This window comes from Cyrtonyx montezumae, unplaced genomic scaffold, assembly GCF_038088225.1.
Source record: "Cyrtonyx montezumae isolate F1298 unplaced genomic scaffold, pur_monq_1.0 scaffold_3, whole genome shotgun sequence".
NCBI classification, from domain to species: Eukaryota; Metazoa; Chordata; class Aves; order Galliformes; family Odontophoridae; genus Cyrtonyx; species Cyrtonyx montezumae.
In genome coordinates this window covers 134,510,664-134,526,332 of record NW_027072034.1, presented here as the reverse complement: position 1 = coordinate 134,526,332, position 15,669 = coordinate 134,510,664, and the positions used below count along the sequence as shown (strand labels likewise).

The following is a 15,669-nucleotide window of genomic DNA, read 5'->3' as shown; positions in this document are numbered from 1 at the left end:
AGTGTTTTCTAGTTTGATGCTCAATTAGATTTTAAATAAATATGTGTTATTTTGAAATTGTTGGCTAGGGAGCAGCTTGGAATGTGAATATTGTTCTGGATCAGTAAGCTGTCCATCTGTCTTCAGGTTGTTCTCTCTGTTTTGTGCATCTTTTTAATTAATTAATTTATATATATATATATGTATATATATAATCGACTTTTTTATTATGATTATTTTTTGTAGGAAGAAAAAGGACCCATATGTTTAGCCATGTTTTCTGTCCTTCCTGATTTTAGTGTCTTGAGTGGAATCAATTCGTGGGTCAGAAACAATGTCATCTTTCTGTGCTTTGTTTTTTAATCTACTACATATGCACTCTCAATATACAGACCTACACTTTATCCATTTATCCACATGATATTTCTGGTTTATCAAATAAATCAAAGTGGGGCTATGTTGCCTGTAGCAACAAACACTTGCATTACAGTTATTCTGCTTTCTCAGTAGAATTCTAAGAAAGTCTCCAAAAAATTACAGTTAAAATTTTTACTATAATTATTTTTCTTAAGAACTTAAGCAGATCTTTCTCTATAGTTTCACCTGCCATGTGAATGTGGCAAGAAAGAAATACTTACGTAATGTAAACTTAGTGCCTATGAAGATTGCCATTAGCAATGTAATTAGAACTAAGGAAGTCTGAGAATCAAGGGGTGGTCTGAAAACAATCTGAGACTTACTTTTTCCAGGTGTTCAGACATGTCAAACCAGAATGCAAAGCATGACAGGGGTGGTCATTTTAGCTGGGAAATGGAAGTGCACATTTGAGCCTAGTGATAACCTAAAAGATTTATAGCCATTTGTCATGGTTTTATGATTTTTGTTATTGGTATTTCACATCATAACATCATGTAGTGCATTGGGTCATCGATAGTTCTGGGTATAAACTTGAAATCTGTTAAAAATGCCAGAATCAAAATATGATTTATCTCCTAGATGGGTTGGGTAATGTATAATTCCTCACTGTTGTGAAGCTGAAAATATTATAGCCTTAAATAAAATATAAAAATAATGTATTAATAATTAATATAAATAAATATTGTTATCGTATTTAATGAAAAACATTTTGTATTAAATTCATCACAAACAGTGAAAAATGAAGTGTGGAAAGGGAAAAAAATAGCACTGCAACATGATACAGGTTGATAAATGTTCAAAGAATTTCTGAATGTATTAACTTTCAGTAGATGACAATTACATGAATTGTGCAGATGTGATCTTGTTTGAAAAAGATCTTTAAACCGTTGACTGTTGTGAGATGCATGAGTGAGGCAGCAAAAAGATCATTTGGTGTCGATCTTTCTTCCTCTCTCATAAGCATCCACTACTGACTACCTTCAAAAAGATTGGCTTATACAGACTCTCAGTTTCACCAAACACGGTGATAGTCACGAGCGCAGCACTTTCAGGTTCACTCATTGAAATCCAATATATTTAAGTAATCCTTAAGGATGATTTGATTCTGTGGATTCCCAAACATGCATTTTGGCAAATCCTGTTTGCTTGCTACAGTAAAGAAGATTGTAATTGACATCTGGTGACAGCCACCATGAAAAGGTTTGGGTTGCCCATATTTATCTAAGGATAGTATAAATCAGGGAAATGTCAATGTATCACAATGTACAAACATTTGCAACAGTCAGAAAGGAGATCTTTCTTGCTGAGTTCATGCAATTGAAAGCAATTTGCCTGTTTATATCAGTGTATATATTAGTAGTAAATGTGATATCAGCATTATTTGCATAACAAAATTTATGATTTGTCTTTCTGGCAGGTTATACTAATCTGTATAGAATACCCTTTCTTTTTCTTGATGTGTTGGTTTTCTGTCAAGAAATGCTGTTAGCAGTCAGGCATCTGTATATTTTTAAAATGCAGTATTTAACATCACTGTGTATGGTACATCTATTTTATCATTGAAAAAACTTCTGGTTCTGAGTATTACTTATAAATTTCCACTTAATGAAAACCACTTTCTTTTTTATTCTTTTATTTCCAGTGTGATCATCACTACGGTCTTGTACCTTTCGGATGCCCTTCGTAAAAACTTCTTAAATGAAAACTTTGATTACAAGGTAGAGTAAGATCTCTATTGTAAGATAGATGCAGTAACTGCTACATCATCATGTGGCCTGGTTGTCATTAGATGCTCCAGCATCTGAGTGCCTATAACTTATACTATATCAGCAACTCCAGATGCTCAGAAATGAAGTTTTCTCTTTAATACCATATTGGCCTAAAAACTTGAGATTGCAGTATTTGTTTGTTTGTTTTATCAAATTTCTATTTATTTGCACTGTGCTTTTTTCAGTCTCCATAGAAGAGACTATTTATTCAGTTTTTAGTTTATTTTATTTTTTTTATAAAAACTGCATTTCTTTATTATTATTTTACTTTAAGTTATCTCAGAAAGAAAAATTAATACATTTTTTGACTCAGTGCAGATTTATAAAAAAATACAAGTTTGCATTTCTGTGATTTCTCTCAGGACGAATTGTCTTGCTGCATACTTAAAATTAGAAAACTGTAACACTCCATGGTGAGCATAGTTGAAGATCCTTTCTTGTTAGTGAGCATCTCATACAGTGAGACATAACACATATGATAAACCATGAATTACAAAAAGTTGTTTTTGGGACTCAGAGGATAAGAATTGAAATGAGTCCTAAGTGATCCATTCCTATGGAAACCAGACTGATTATTCTGCCTGACCAAGAGGCAATAATCTAATGGTTTCATCATAAAAACTGCACATTTTTTCATCCCTGATAAATACATGAAGGTGGGTTATAAGAAGGAAGGGGAGGTTTAGACTGGATATAAATAAGTTTTTTATGCTAAGGGTGATGAGATACTGGAACAGGTTGCCACGGATGCAGTGGGAGCCCCATCCCTGGAGCCATTAAAAGTCAGGCTGGACAGGGCTCTGAGCAACCTGATGTAGCTGTATCTGGCCCTGTTCATTGCAGGAGAGTTGGACTAGATGACCTTGAAGGCTCCCTTCCAACTCATCCTATTAGAATCATAGAATCATAGAATTGGTTAGGTTGAAAAAGACCTTCAAGATCATCAAGTCCAACCGCAATCTAACCATACTACCTAACTACCATACTACTCTAACAACCCAAGTCATGACCCTGAGCACCACATCCAGACGGATTTTAAACACATTCAATGTTGGTGACTCAACCACCTCCTTGGGGAGCCTATTCCAGCGCTCTACAACCCTTTCTGTAAAGTTTTTCTTTATATCCAACCTGAACCTCCCCTGGCACAACTTAAGGCCATTTCCCCTTGTCCTGTCACCAGTGAGAAGAGACCAACCTCACTCTCACTTCAATCACCTTTCAGGTATTTGAAGAGAGCAATGAGGTCTCCTCTCATCCTTCCACAGTCCAAAACAGCCCCAGCTCCTTCAGTAAAGCTGAAGTAAGAGCTATCCTATATTCTATAAGACAGAGAACTCCCGTTGACTTTAAGTGCAGTTGTGGATGCTTCTCTGAAAATACATTTTCGTGTCAGATAGATTGGAGATAATGTAGATTTATCTACTGAGCATAACGAAATGAGAAAGCCTGTCCTTTATGAAGTTCAAGGTCTGCAAACTCTGAGGCTAAAGCTGATAAAAATTATTACCTGCAAACAGCATCTGTGTTCCCTAAACCTGTTTAGCAATGCTGCTACCATACTGTAGAACAATAATGTCTGGGATAGGGTATTCCCTAAACTTTTTAATTCCTTCTGCAATGGAGCATCTGTAATTAAGTTAACAACAATTAAATATTAAATTTATCTGATAATTTATCTTTTAATCTATGTAGAAGTTTAAATATCTGGTTCTAAAGGCATGTGCACAAATATTTGTGTATTTATAATATGAGAACAAGGCGTGGCTTTGGCTATGTCTGTTGAGGCCTGCAGCTGTTATCTGATGAGACTGGCAAATGGTTATAAAGGAGAACAGGCCAGAAAAGAATAGTTCTGCCATGTGACAGCTTTTTAGTTGTCCAAACTGGAAAGTAAAGTTTTCTGGTTCACAGATGTGAAAAAAAAATAAACATAAAAATCTGCAACTCTGAAACTTTTGCATTTAAAAGATGTAAAACATGTAAGATAGATTTATTTCTGCTGCGTATTTTGGTGCTGAGAAGTATACTCATGTTCAATGAAATTTAGTCAAAAACGGTTTGATTAATTTATTATTCAAGTGATGTCATTTGAAAATTTGCAAGTTGGGTGGTCATAAAATGATAATACTGAGAAAATGAAATAACCAAATGCCATCTGCTTATTGCAGATCTGGGATTCCTACTTTTTTCTTGCTGTAATTTTTATAAACCAGTTATGTCTTCAGCTGGAGATGTTCACACCTTCCAAGAAAAAAAAGGTTTTAGAAAAGTAAGTATTACTTTCAACATCTAGAAAACTGTAATAGATCAAATGCTTCTCAAAATGTAAGATATGGGAGGTTGCAAAAAGACTTACTAAAAAATCACAGTAACAATATTCCTGAATGATAGTTAGTTCTGGCTCTTTGTATTGATCATCTGAGATGATTGCAGCCTTTAAGGAAGTGCCTAATTACTTCAGAAATGGAAGTAAAATACCCATGTTGTAGCAGTGCTGACACTAATTTTCAGTCCATGTGTTAGTTAATTCAGACTCATTCAGATATTCCTGCCAGTTGTTTCTTAAAACTAGAGCGAAACTGACAATACTGTGAGTGCACCAGATTTTAGGAATATAGTTTTATCTGGATACAATGTGAGGAGCAAGAACTTGGAAGAAGTCATCACTTCTGAAGTATTTTTTAATGAGCTACAAATGAGACTTTTCATTTAACTGTCACAGAATGCTATAGGAACTTGATTTTCTTAAATGATCTTTCACTATTTTGCTTTATTTTTTAATATGTTCTAGATATGGTGACATGCGGGTAACAATGGGATGTGAAATCTTCAGCATGTGGCAGAATTTAGGTAAGGAGTTAAAAGACATTTTCATTAGCTTAAGAAATGAAAAGCAAATATTATTTCTTCAATTATTAAATAGAATTACCAGTAGTAGAGGAGTTGGGATCATCCTCCTGTGCTCAGCTCTAGCGAGTGCACCTCAGGTGCTGAGTTTAGTTTTGGGCCACTCACAACAAAAAAGACATCAAGGCTCTGTAGCATGTTCAGAGAAGGGCAGCAAAGCTGGTGAGGGGTCTGGAGCACAAGTCTTAAGAGGAGCAGCTGAGGGAGCTGGGATTGTTCAGTCTGGAGAAGAGAAGGCTCAGAGGAGAACTTATCGCTCCCTACAACTGCCTGAGAGGAGGTTGTGTTGAGGTGGGGGTTGGCCTCTTTTTCCACATAACTAGCAATAGAACTAGAGGGAGTGCCCTTGAGTCGTTCCAGGGGAAGCTCAGGTTGGATATTAGGAAGAATTTCTTCTTCAAAAGAGTGGTTATACATTGGAACAGATTGCCTGAGGAAGCGATGGAGTCACTGTCCTTGGAGGTGTTTGAAAGGGTAGATGTGGTACTAAGGGACATGGTTTAGTGGGAAAATATTGGTGTGGGTATATAGTTGGACTAGATGGTCTTAGAGGTCTTTTCCAACCTTCATGATTCTGTAATTAAGTGAAGTCTTGTTACAAATATCAGAAAACCCTAATCATTTGTAGCTAAATGCAACATTGTAAGCATTGACACAGTATTGGATCTATCCTTATTTCTTCAGAGAGAACTAAAAGAAACCTGTCAGAGAAAATTAGAAGAGAAAGTACTGCTCATTTTGGGCAGAATTTTTATGCCTGGAAGTGTAATTATGCTCACAATTTAGTTCTGTTGCCAAACAGTTTAAGGAACAGGCATATATCTTAATTTTGAAACTCTCTTGAGATGCTGGATTTGCATCAAATCTTCCCCAAAGTCCTAGATGCACTAAACTATAAAGGCATAAACAAATCAGCAACTGATACATAAATGACACGTTGGACAAGAGAAAAAATATATTCTTGGATATGAACTTAGAAACATTTTTATATTTATAAGCAGTAACTGAAAATTGCTTGAAAGTGTAAGCCTCAGGGAAATGCAATTAAATGTTGTTTGGGAAGAGTATCAAAACCGATTAGAACGTTTGAATACCATGGCTGTCGTGTTTATATTTCGATTTTTCATTAGTTTCATTCATTAAAGGGCTTGTGAAAGATATGAAGGTCATTGGTGGTTACTGAGATCTATCATCTCATTTCCATAAATCTTTTCCCTGACAAGATACATACTCATTATAGAAATAGACTTTCTGGTCAGCCTGTACTAGAAAGAGAAGTATTGAAAATGAGATACGTTTGCATATTAGTATTGTTAACTTCTGTTATGTAGTGTATTTTACTATTTTACAGTATTTACTATTGATTACTCTTGACTATTCACTCTAAAGCATCTGTACTCTAGCTTATTTGAATACATAATAGATACTTATAAACAGGTATATCAAGAACCCACTTCTGGATCCCATGCTTGGATAAAACCTCAGTGTGCATCATTTTCTTCCTCATATTGTTTTGTACTGAACAGAAACCTACCCATTTCTATTTTAGGCAAGGAGGGAGTCATTATGCCTTTCAGGAGGGGGCAAGGACTGTTGTGTAGACCATGAAGTTCTTCTGATAATGTGTCTAATTAAATCATGCAGGCAGGATAGTTCATATGATTGCTGTTACGGCAGTGTTACACAGTGTTGTTTTTTTGCAGTAAAATTCATCATAGGCCTTGGTCTTTGTGTGGTCACCTTGATTTCATATGGATATGTATTGCAGAATTATTCCAGCAGAAAGGAGTGAAGTTTTACTCTGCAGAATACCAAATAGTGTCAGGCTGGTGTGACTGGCCACTGGAATATCCCAAGATAGGCTGTGATGGAAATGAATTCCATGCTAGGACAATTAGTGTATTGTGATTTGTAGTTCTCCTATTCTGAAGGTAAAGTCTTAAGCCTGGAGAACTGAAACGAAATGGTCAGTTTTTAGTGTATGCCATTCCTAGTTTTCCTGACAATAACTTAGTTTTAAAGTCTCTACTAATTTAATAGAAGGTGTTTTAACTCTGATTTTTAAAGGAGTTGTTCCGGGAACAGCTGAGTCACATTTTCCCTTTGCTGTAGTAACAACATACACTTCCATTTCATTACTCACTAACTAATTAGAAAGAGGTGAAATGAAAGTACTTATCTCATTTTGATGAGCATGTAATATCAAGTAGCTAACCATTTTACAAAGGTAGAAATGGTGGAACACAAAAACCAAACCATTCCTCATTAAAAAAAAAAGTGAAATGCCCAGAGTTCTTCATCTTTGTTCTCCTCCTGGAACTCTGACTTGGGATAACATTAATCCACTATTACATTTAACCTCAATGTTGCATAATAAAATCAGGCTAGCCTTGCATTCTTCTGTTGTCTGCAGCTTTTCTCTTCACTTTTATTTAATTGTTAAGACAATATGTGTATTGATGGATAGCTCATAATTTGCATAATTCAAGTTCGTGTTCACTTTCATTTTAGGGGAACACAAGCTTCACTTTATTCCAGCACTGATTGGACCCTTCCTGGAAGTGACCTTGATCCCTCAGCCAGACCTGAGGAATGTAATGATTCCCATTTTCCATGACATGATGGACTGGGAGCAAAGGCGAAGTGGCAACTTTAAGCAGGTATGAAGCCTTTTATAAAAGAGGACTGACATTCAAGTACCTCTGAGAGTGCTGGTCTGAGTGTTTGTCAGTTGAGTCTAGAGCGGATGGCCATAGTGTTGTTACATCTGTTGCTGAGGGTTTACCAGGATTTTTTCCTTTTTGTTTGTGTGCAGAGTTAGTAAGATTCTGCAATGAATTGAATTCTGCCTTTATATCAGATATGTAAAAGGAAAGATAATATCTATGGCTTGCCAAAATAAAGAACAAAACTTCACTTGTCTTCAGCAAGGCTGATTTTGTTGTGGTGTTTTTTTTGCCTCTAATTTACAGTAGCAGATAAGATTCAAGTACCTCCCTTTTGGGTTAGTATGAAAAATGATCAGATGGTCTTTGAGGAATGTTATTCTATAAGGATCCAAGTATTCTTGCTTCTCAAACACCTTTTTAACGGGCTAGGAAAGAACGACCAAGTGTGCCATCTGCTCCTACAGCTCCCACTCACTTCTTTCAGACTGCCTCAAATCATTTCTCAGTGCCCTCCTTCATGCTGCATCAAATGAAGGAAAGCATAAGTGTTTGAATTAATCTCAAGCGATCATATTGTTTAGGGTGAGAGCTTCTATCAGAAACAAAACTATTAAGAATGAAGGAGTGCATGTGATAGAATCAAGTAGGTAGGTTTTCACTGTCAACACAGAAGGTTACTATTAAGATAACCATTTAAATGTTTTCAAGGAGTGAGAATGAAAAAATCCACTTGTTCTATCTCTTTGTATATTATCTAATAAAATATCTTGACATCAGCTTTGTTTCTCCCTTAGATTTGTAGTTGCTAATATATTACAGCTAAAACTGAGATTTGAAACATTAGCCTGCATAGTAGCTTCAACTCTCTCTCTCTTTTTATAATCAGTACATTTAAAAATATGTGTTGAAGTAATTAGCCACCTGAGATGTTCTTTAAGTTTCTTTGATAGGTAATATGTAAACCAGAAAACTGAATTTCTAGCCAAATACACTGGTAGGTAAGAAGGGTTGGGAAAGTAAGTTCTGAACCATGCAGACATTTGTAAAAAATCAGACTATAGAGTGCATGATACGGATTAGAAATGATGAAATCTTCACTGAAGTCTAAGAAAATGGCTTGTGCTTCCAACTCACCATGAGAATTCAGGCAATTTATTTGGGCTGTGTGCTTTTTGTCTGACTCCATAAATAGATAGCTGCCTTAGCAGCAGCAAATGCTACTCAGCCTGTAGTTTTAAAGTCACGTTGCTCAATTTAAATTAGCTCCCTCCCTCCAGGAAGAAAAAAAAATCACCAAAAAAAAAAAAAAAAGAAAGCTCACAAACCTTGGGAATAACAGCTTCAAAGAGATGAAGTGACTTATCAGATTTACATGATTGACCAGTAATTCTAAAATATATGTTTAGCAAAGTCCCATACATTAAGAAATTAGCCTACTATTAACACTGTCATTAAGGGGAAGAGAAGTTGCTTACACCACACTTATATGTTGCAGGTGGAAGCAAAATTGATTGACAAACTGGACAGCCTAATGTCGGAAGGTAAAGGTGACGAAACGTACCGAGAGCTCTTCAACAGTATGTGAGTAATGTGTTTGTTTTCCACTAATTCATTCAGTTCCATTAGCTGTATTAGATGCTAATGTCAGTGTAGGAAAGTAATGCTTAGAACAGTTGTGATTGTTTTTTTCTTTTTTCTTTTTTTCTGAATATATGAGGAATAAAAACATTTTATGGTGGTGTATGTCATGTGTGAAGTCTGGCTATATTTCTTGTATAAAGCTATAATTGGGAAAGGCTAAATCTGTTATATCACAGAACATTCTCTGACTTCTTGTTTTAAATTCAGAAAAGCAAAAAGTGTTTCATAATTGCATAGAGAGCAGGTAGTGCACAAATGGGACATTTTGAAAACTAGGCATGAGAATTCAACATAAAGCTGTTTAATTGATTTTTTTTTTATTGCTAGGATTTGTATTTATCTGTGTAATTTCCCTTTTTGATTTTTTGATTGATGGATGCAATTTTATTTATTCTATTTTTTTTGTTTCTTCTATAAATTCTTGTTAAACATTTAATATATTCTAATAAGTGATGTTCCACTGAAATCCAATAGCTAAAGCTGTAGTCCTGAAGTTCCTAAGGTTCCCTGTAAGTTATCCCATTGATTGAAATAAATGACTGTCACAGAGTACAAAATAACTAACTGAACTCTGTCTTCTTTGCTGTTTCTTAGAACTCTGTTCCCCCTAAGTAGACAATTTCACTCATTTCTGGTGTGTTTAATAGGAGATGTATTATTCCTCTTCAAGATTCCAAGCTGTGCATTCTTTAATACTGTGGAACACATGATATTTTTGTTTCTGTAGTTTCTTAACCATTCTTTCTTCTTTAAATATTAAATTTTACCTCTGTTGTCATTGCTTAAATAACAACATTCAGATCTGTGAATATCAAACACGGGTTTGTTGTTAGTCCAATGAATATAATGATTGTGAATTATATACATAATGATCTGCAGTTCTGTTGAGTTGAAAATATAGAATTTTTAAATATCATTTCAAAAGGAACAGTGGGTAGAGAGACTGGATGAGTGATGATAAACAACACAAGATGCTAAAGCAGACATTTATTTTAAAAATTCACTGATCTTACATAGTCTGAGTAAAGATAATAACAGGTACGAATGTTTCAATGTGCATTGACAGTATTCTAACTTCAAAAAAAAGTCATTAAGGGGGAATCTCTAGTTACAGAATTGTCTAAATAAATCCTCTTGCAAAATGCATCAGGATGTCTGTCAGTGAAATACCTTTAAATTCTGTAAGAATTCATATTAGTATGAAATACAGTTCTTAATTTCTTTTAAATGTTTGAATTGCATTTAAACTGAAGGAAGCTAAACAAGATATGGTGAAAAATTGTGAGAGCATTTTTTTTTTAAGTCTGAATGCTAAAGATGTAGTAATCTAAATTGCAAAATGTCTCACAGCATCAGTGTACTTGTTTCTCTTCTGGTTCAACTGAATTATAACTAGACTTTTTGGCAAATTTCAGAGTATCTGCTCAAGTTCATTTCCAGTTCAAGAAAACTGGAAATAATTATTTATCATTAGTTTTTCATCTGAGTTAGATTGGAGTCCATACATTAACACCTCTCAACAGGAGAGCCCGATGAAGGTACTAATCTATAAGGGAGGATGATAGTGTACCAGGGCAAGTGAAGGAAAATGATTAAAAGCAGACAGTTTAGGCAGCTGAATGTATGGAGTCAGTTCCAGTGAGACTGTTCCTCTTTTTTTCTTTCCTTCCATGGGTAATTTAATCTAAGCAATATTAGACAGCATTCACTCAGAGCACGAAAACAGACTTGTTTAGTCTGAAGGGACAGGGCTGTGTTATGTACCCAGGGAATGAGACAACAGTATTGTTGGTCTGAGACCTGCAGTAGTTACATAGTCTTTAACAAAAACAAGTGCTGCAATGTTACCTGATCAGTCTGAAGGTGTGGCATGGTTGGTTTTGTTAGGTACAGTTGGGAGCCAAGAAGATGTACACACCTACTTTGGATATACTGTAGTAACTACAGTGGGTGTGACACATTCTGTTTTTGTCATGCTTTTTGTTTATTTTGTCTGAATCAGAAAATGAATTTAAATCTCTCAACTCCCACGTAAACTGCTTTTTTTTTTTTTCCCCCACTACATCTTTCCTTTGAATGTCTTCTGTTTTCAGAGACAAATTACAAGCATCTCTGGACATTTCTAAAATGCTGCATGCTTAGAATTCACTGCTTATAAAGGAATTATCTTTATTAAATGAAAACACACAGTGTATGTGGGAGGAAGATAGCTGCTGTTTGTTTTGAATCAGTGTTTTTCTAGTGACTTGAACATGACCACATAGTAATAAGCTCATGATGCAGTAGAGGGCATCACTATGCTGAGGAGAATTACTCAGATATAAAATAATGTCTCTTTGCTTCTTGTTCTTGCTTTTCCAGCATGGCTGGATTAGATGATATTACAGATCTTATCAGTCTTAATAGGTCAGTGATTATGTGAAGAACACAGCAGTGATCAACATTTTACTATCAGGAGAAACTAGATGTTTCTAATTGCTACCCAGTGTAATTGTGATAAGAAAGGTGTCCTCATCTCTTTTTGCATTGTAACCCTGAAGAAGAGCCCCAAAATTAGTTAGTACTGAGAAAAGAATGCCTCCATTTTATTAAAAAGAAGCAAAACCTTTGGAAGCTGAAGGGTTTATCTGAGTAGCTCTTTTGTTCGGAATCTGGTAGGTGCTGAGAGTTTATTACATTAGTGGCTGTATTCCAATTTGGTTAACACAAGCCATTTCAGGTGTGGAGGGTAGGTGACTGCACTACTGAAGCACAAAGCCTGGGCTGGCAGGCTCCATTGGTGCTTGAGCTTCTCTTTGAAGAAATTGCAACTACGATTCAAGCTAATCTGGCATTTAATGCCTATCTCTGTTCTTGGGTGATTTCCCTATTATACAACTGTTGCATAAAAAGTGTTGACTGCTCTCTCTCTTGCGCTGTCTTCAATCCTCTGGGTGTGTGACTGAATTCAGCCCTGCCTGTTTCATTAGAGTCTGGACTGAGTCTTTCAGTCCACTGTGAACATTCTGTGGTTTGGGACTCCTCTCCTGTTCCTGAATTACATCAACGTTTAACTTAGACTTGTCTGAGTAAACAAGGAAGTCTCTGACTAAACTGGGATATCTGGAGGACATTGTACTTGAAAAGGGAGGTCTTGGTGACATAAGGTAATTCTAGGATTAAGTGTTTTTAAAGTCAGTGGCCTGAACATTTCTGTAGCTAAGACGTATAAAACCTACTTATATTGGGACTTTCCACTTGGCCTGAATAGCCTAAACATGGTTCAGAGCCTGGTATTCTTCCCCAGAGAGCTCTGATCTTCTGGATTCCACACCCTTATTCTTAAAAACCCAAGATGAAATTAAAAAAGCAAAATGTTCTGTTGAGCCCAGAATACAGCGTTTTAATTTTTTCCCCTGTATAATTCAGCTTCTTGGCTATGCTTTGGGGCCTGGAATGTTAAGTACCAGGAATTGTATGATGAAGGTTGGTGCAACTCAGGCAAAAGAAGGATTTTGCCAGAGTTTGTCTACACATGCATGTAGAAAGCAAACAGATCCAACAAAAGGATCAAACAGAAGAGAGATGTTAAAAGTGTGTCTATTTTCAAACACAAGGTGTTGGAGGGAAAGAAAACTTAACTTGAGCCAGTCACTTACTTCAAATTAATTAGGTATTTCCTTGAGAAAGGCAAGGAATTGTTTAAGTAGTTCTCTTGTTCCAAATGTTTGTTTTTTTTTTCTGTGCATTGTGTCGAAAGATGTATGGTGGAGAGTGGGAGGTATGCATCAGAAGGCAAGATATAAAATCGTCCACTTACAGCATTCATGTCAGTGTGAATAAGTATTCCAAATGGGTCTACACCACCCATTTGTAGAAATTTTATATTTGTAACAAATATGCCAGTACATTTATAATGAACATAACATAACTCAAGTGTAGATTGAACTCAACTGTTTTAGAAGGGAACTCAGACATCTACTGATTTTTTACAGGATCTGTAGGTAATTATTTTGGTGGATTTAGGTTGAAATGTTCCTTTTTAACACAGAGTTGAAAAGCAATAGAAAGGAAAAGTCAGTGCAGTAATCAGAGCTTAATAATGTAACAGGCTGTACTTTTGTTAGACACAAAAACTTGTACTGAAAGGAAACATCAGGGGTTTAAAAGCAAATTAAGTTAGTTATGCATTCTGTATGGAAAGCAGAGATGCTATAGTGCTTCAGCATCTTCTGTTAGGGATGGCTTTATCATCTGTCTCTCCAAACAATGACAGGTAGCCAGTCTCTGAATGTGAGGGGAAGACATCTCAGTGCCCCCTAAAAACAAGTGGTGAGTCTAAGATTGATATCAGGATTCAGAATGAAATCGGTATATCCTCCAGCACAGCACAGCTTTCTTTGGGTCAAATTAGCTTGCAGAATTGCATTGGTAACATCCCCCTGTACAGAAGGAGCTGAACAGAACTGGAGTGCATAGTTGGTGCAGTTGGCATGTAGGAGTTATTGGGCGCTGTGCGTTCGTTGAAATTTGGACGTAGGAGTTTTGTGGGACTGAACATGCTCAGGATAGATGAAGGTCAGTGGAGCTGACAGCTTGCCCACTGCAGACAGAAGGTTTGGAAATGCTATTAGCAGCTCTCTAAAAAGCCCTGAGTATACAGATGTAGAAATTTTTCAGAGTCTTCAATGTAAACCATACCAGAGTGTGTTTTCAGGGAGACTGCCAAAATATCTCCATAGGCACATCATCCATCTGAGGTACTGCGCCCAAGCTGAAAAGTAACAGAACTCTGTAGATAAAGATTTCCATGTTCATCCTCAGAGAAGAAATGTTGGAAATTCATACGCAGATGATTAATATTTGATAAACTTAGAGAAAATGAGAGATATTTAAAAGAGCTATTAAGTATAAATTTACCGACAGCTGCACTTACAGTAACATTTTAAAAACTTTTTGCTTCAATCTGTGATTTGTATTCATGTAAAAATTCAGCTCAATGTGGGGTTTAATTAAGAATCTCACAGCAATTTAAGCTAATGTGAATTTTATGAGTAATAATAATTTTTTTCTTGGAAGAATATATTAAGTGTTGTAAGGGGGAATCATCTTTTTAAAATCCTTTTCCCATTCTTAAATTTAATGTGTGCCAAAATATTAGAGAAGTGAGAATGAAAAATCTTGGTTTAAAATGTCGAGGTCCTACTAAGAAGGTTTATTGAGCTGGTAAATGTTCTTTCCTAAATACATCTAGAGATGTTGTTTTGTGAACTATTGGCATGAAGTTAATATATAAATTTTATGTGAAAGCTGTGTTAAATCTTTGGGATATTAATATATTCTGAAAATTAGGTATTTGGTATATTTTAAAATCAGGTATTTGATATATTTTTAAATTAGATATTTGATATATTTTAACCTGATGCAGCTAATTTAAAAATCATTTGTTTTGTCAATGCTTCCTGGACTAGAATTCCACTTTTTGGTCCTTATCCTAGGTAAGACATTGTTTGCAAACTGTGCTTCTTGGGAGGGTGTTTGTGAAAGAAAAATCAAACTATCAAAGTTGTTGCTAAGGTATTAAAGTACTTGTAAAAGCAGAGTGGTTGTCATGGTGACACTAAAGAAATTGTTCTGGCTTCTTGGTTTTTTTTTTCAGTCTGCTGAAGAAAATTGAGCGGGAAACATGGAGAGAAAGTGGTGTTTCATTAATTGCTACTGTGACTCGCCTCATGGAAAGGTTACTGGACTACAGGTGATTATCTTTTCAATAAGGTTGTCATCTTAAAAATGTTAGGAGGCAAGTGATTTGTACAGACTGTAACTATACAGACTGTACATGGATGGCAGCAGCTACTTAGTCGACTCACAAATTACTTGTCTGAAAACAGAGTATCCCTCCCATGATATGAAAATCCAGTGGCTTGCACCAGTTTCTTATCTGGAACGTAGGAACTTCCAGCAGTAGGTTAATGACTCAAGCCTGTCTGAAGTCACTCAACTCAATGCTAATCACCTGACAGCTGTCTTACAGAATATGTAAAATTCTTATCACTGTGTCAATCACACCTTGTAGTAGTGTCAGCTGGCACACTAAGTGTGTATACAGAAACATGATCTCTGGGTGAGAAGCTTGCATCTGACTGTACCACACACAAAAATGGAAGGGAAAGAAGGGATGTATCCTGCTTTGTAGGAATGGGAGACTGCAAGTGATTTTCTCAGTCCTTTGTGAAGTTCATGTAGAAACTTAAGACTTCAGCTTAGTCCTCTACATTGGCAAGTTGTGGTACTGTCTAGAGCTT

General features: G+C 35.8%; 1 protein-coding gene across 1 annotated transcript in view; it reads left to right on the top strand.

Annotated features, from left to right (window-relative positions):
- The window catches only part of DOCK4 (dedicator of cytokinesis 4), a 238,559-nt gene that overhangs the window by 187,894 nt on the left and 34,996 nt on the right, over nt 1-15,669 (top strand). Inside the window, exons 28-33 of the mRNA XM_065743464.1 lie at nt 2,039-2,114; nt 4,337-4,437; nt 4,960-5,018; nt 7,587-7,735; nt 9,240-9,325; nt 15,024-15,119. Coding sequence (XP_065599536.1) covers nt 2,039-2,114; nt 4,337-4,437; nt 4,960-5,018; nt 7,587-7,735; nt 9,240-9,325; nt 15,024-15,119 — 567 coding nt within the window. The remainder of the gene's footprint in view (nt 1-2,038; nt 2,115-4,336; nt 4,438-4,959; nt 5,019-7,586; nt 7,736-9,239; nt 9,326-15,023; nt 15,120-15,669) is intronic.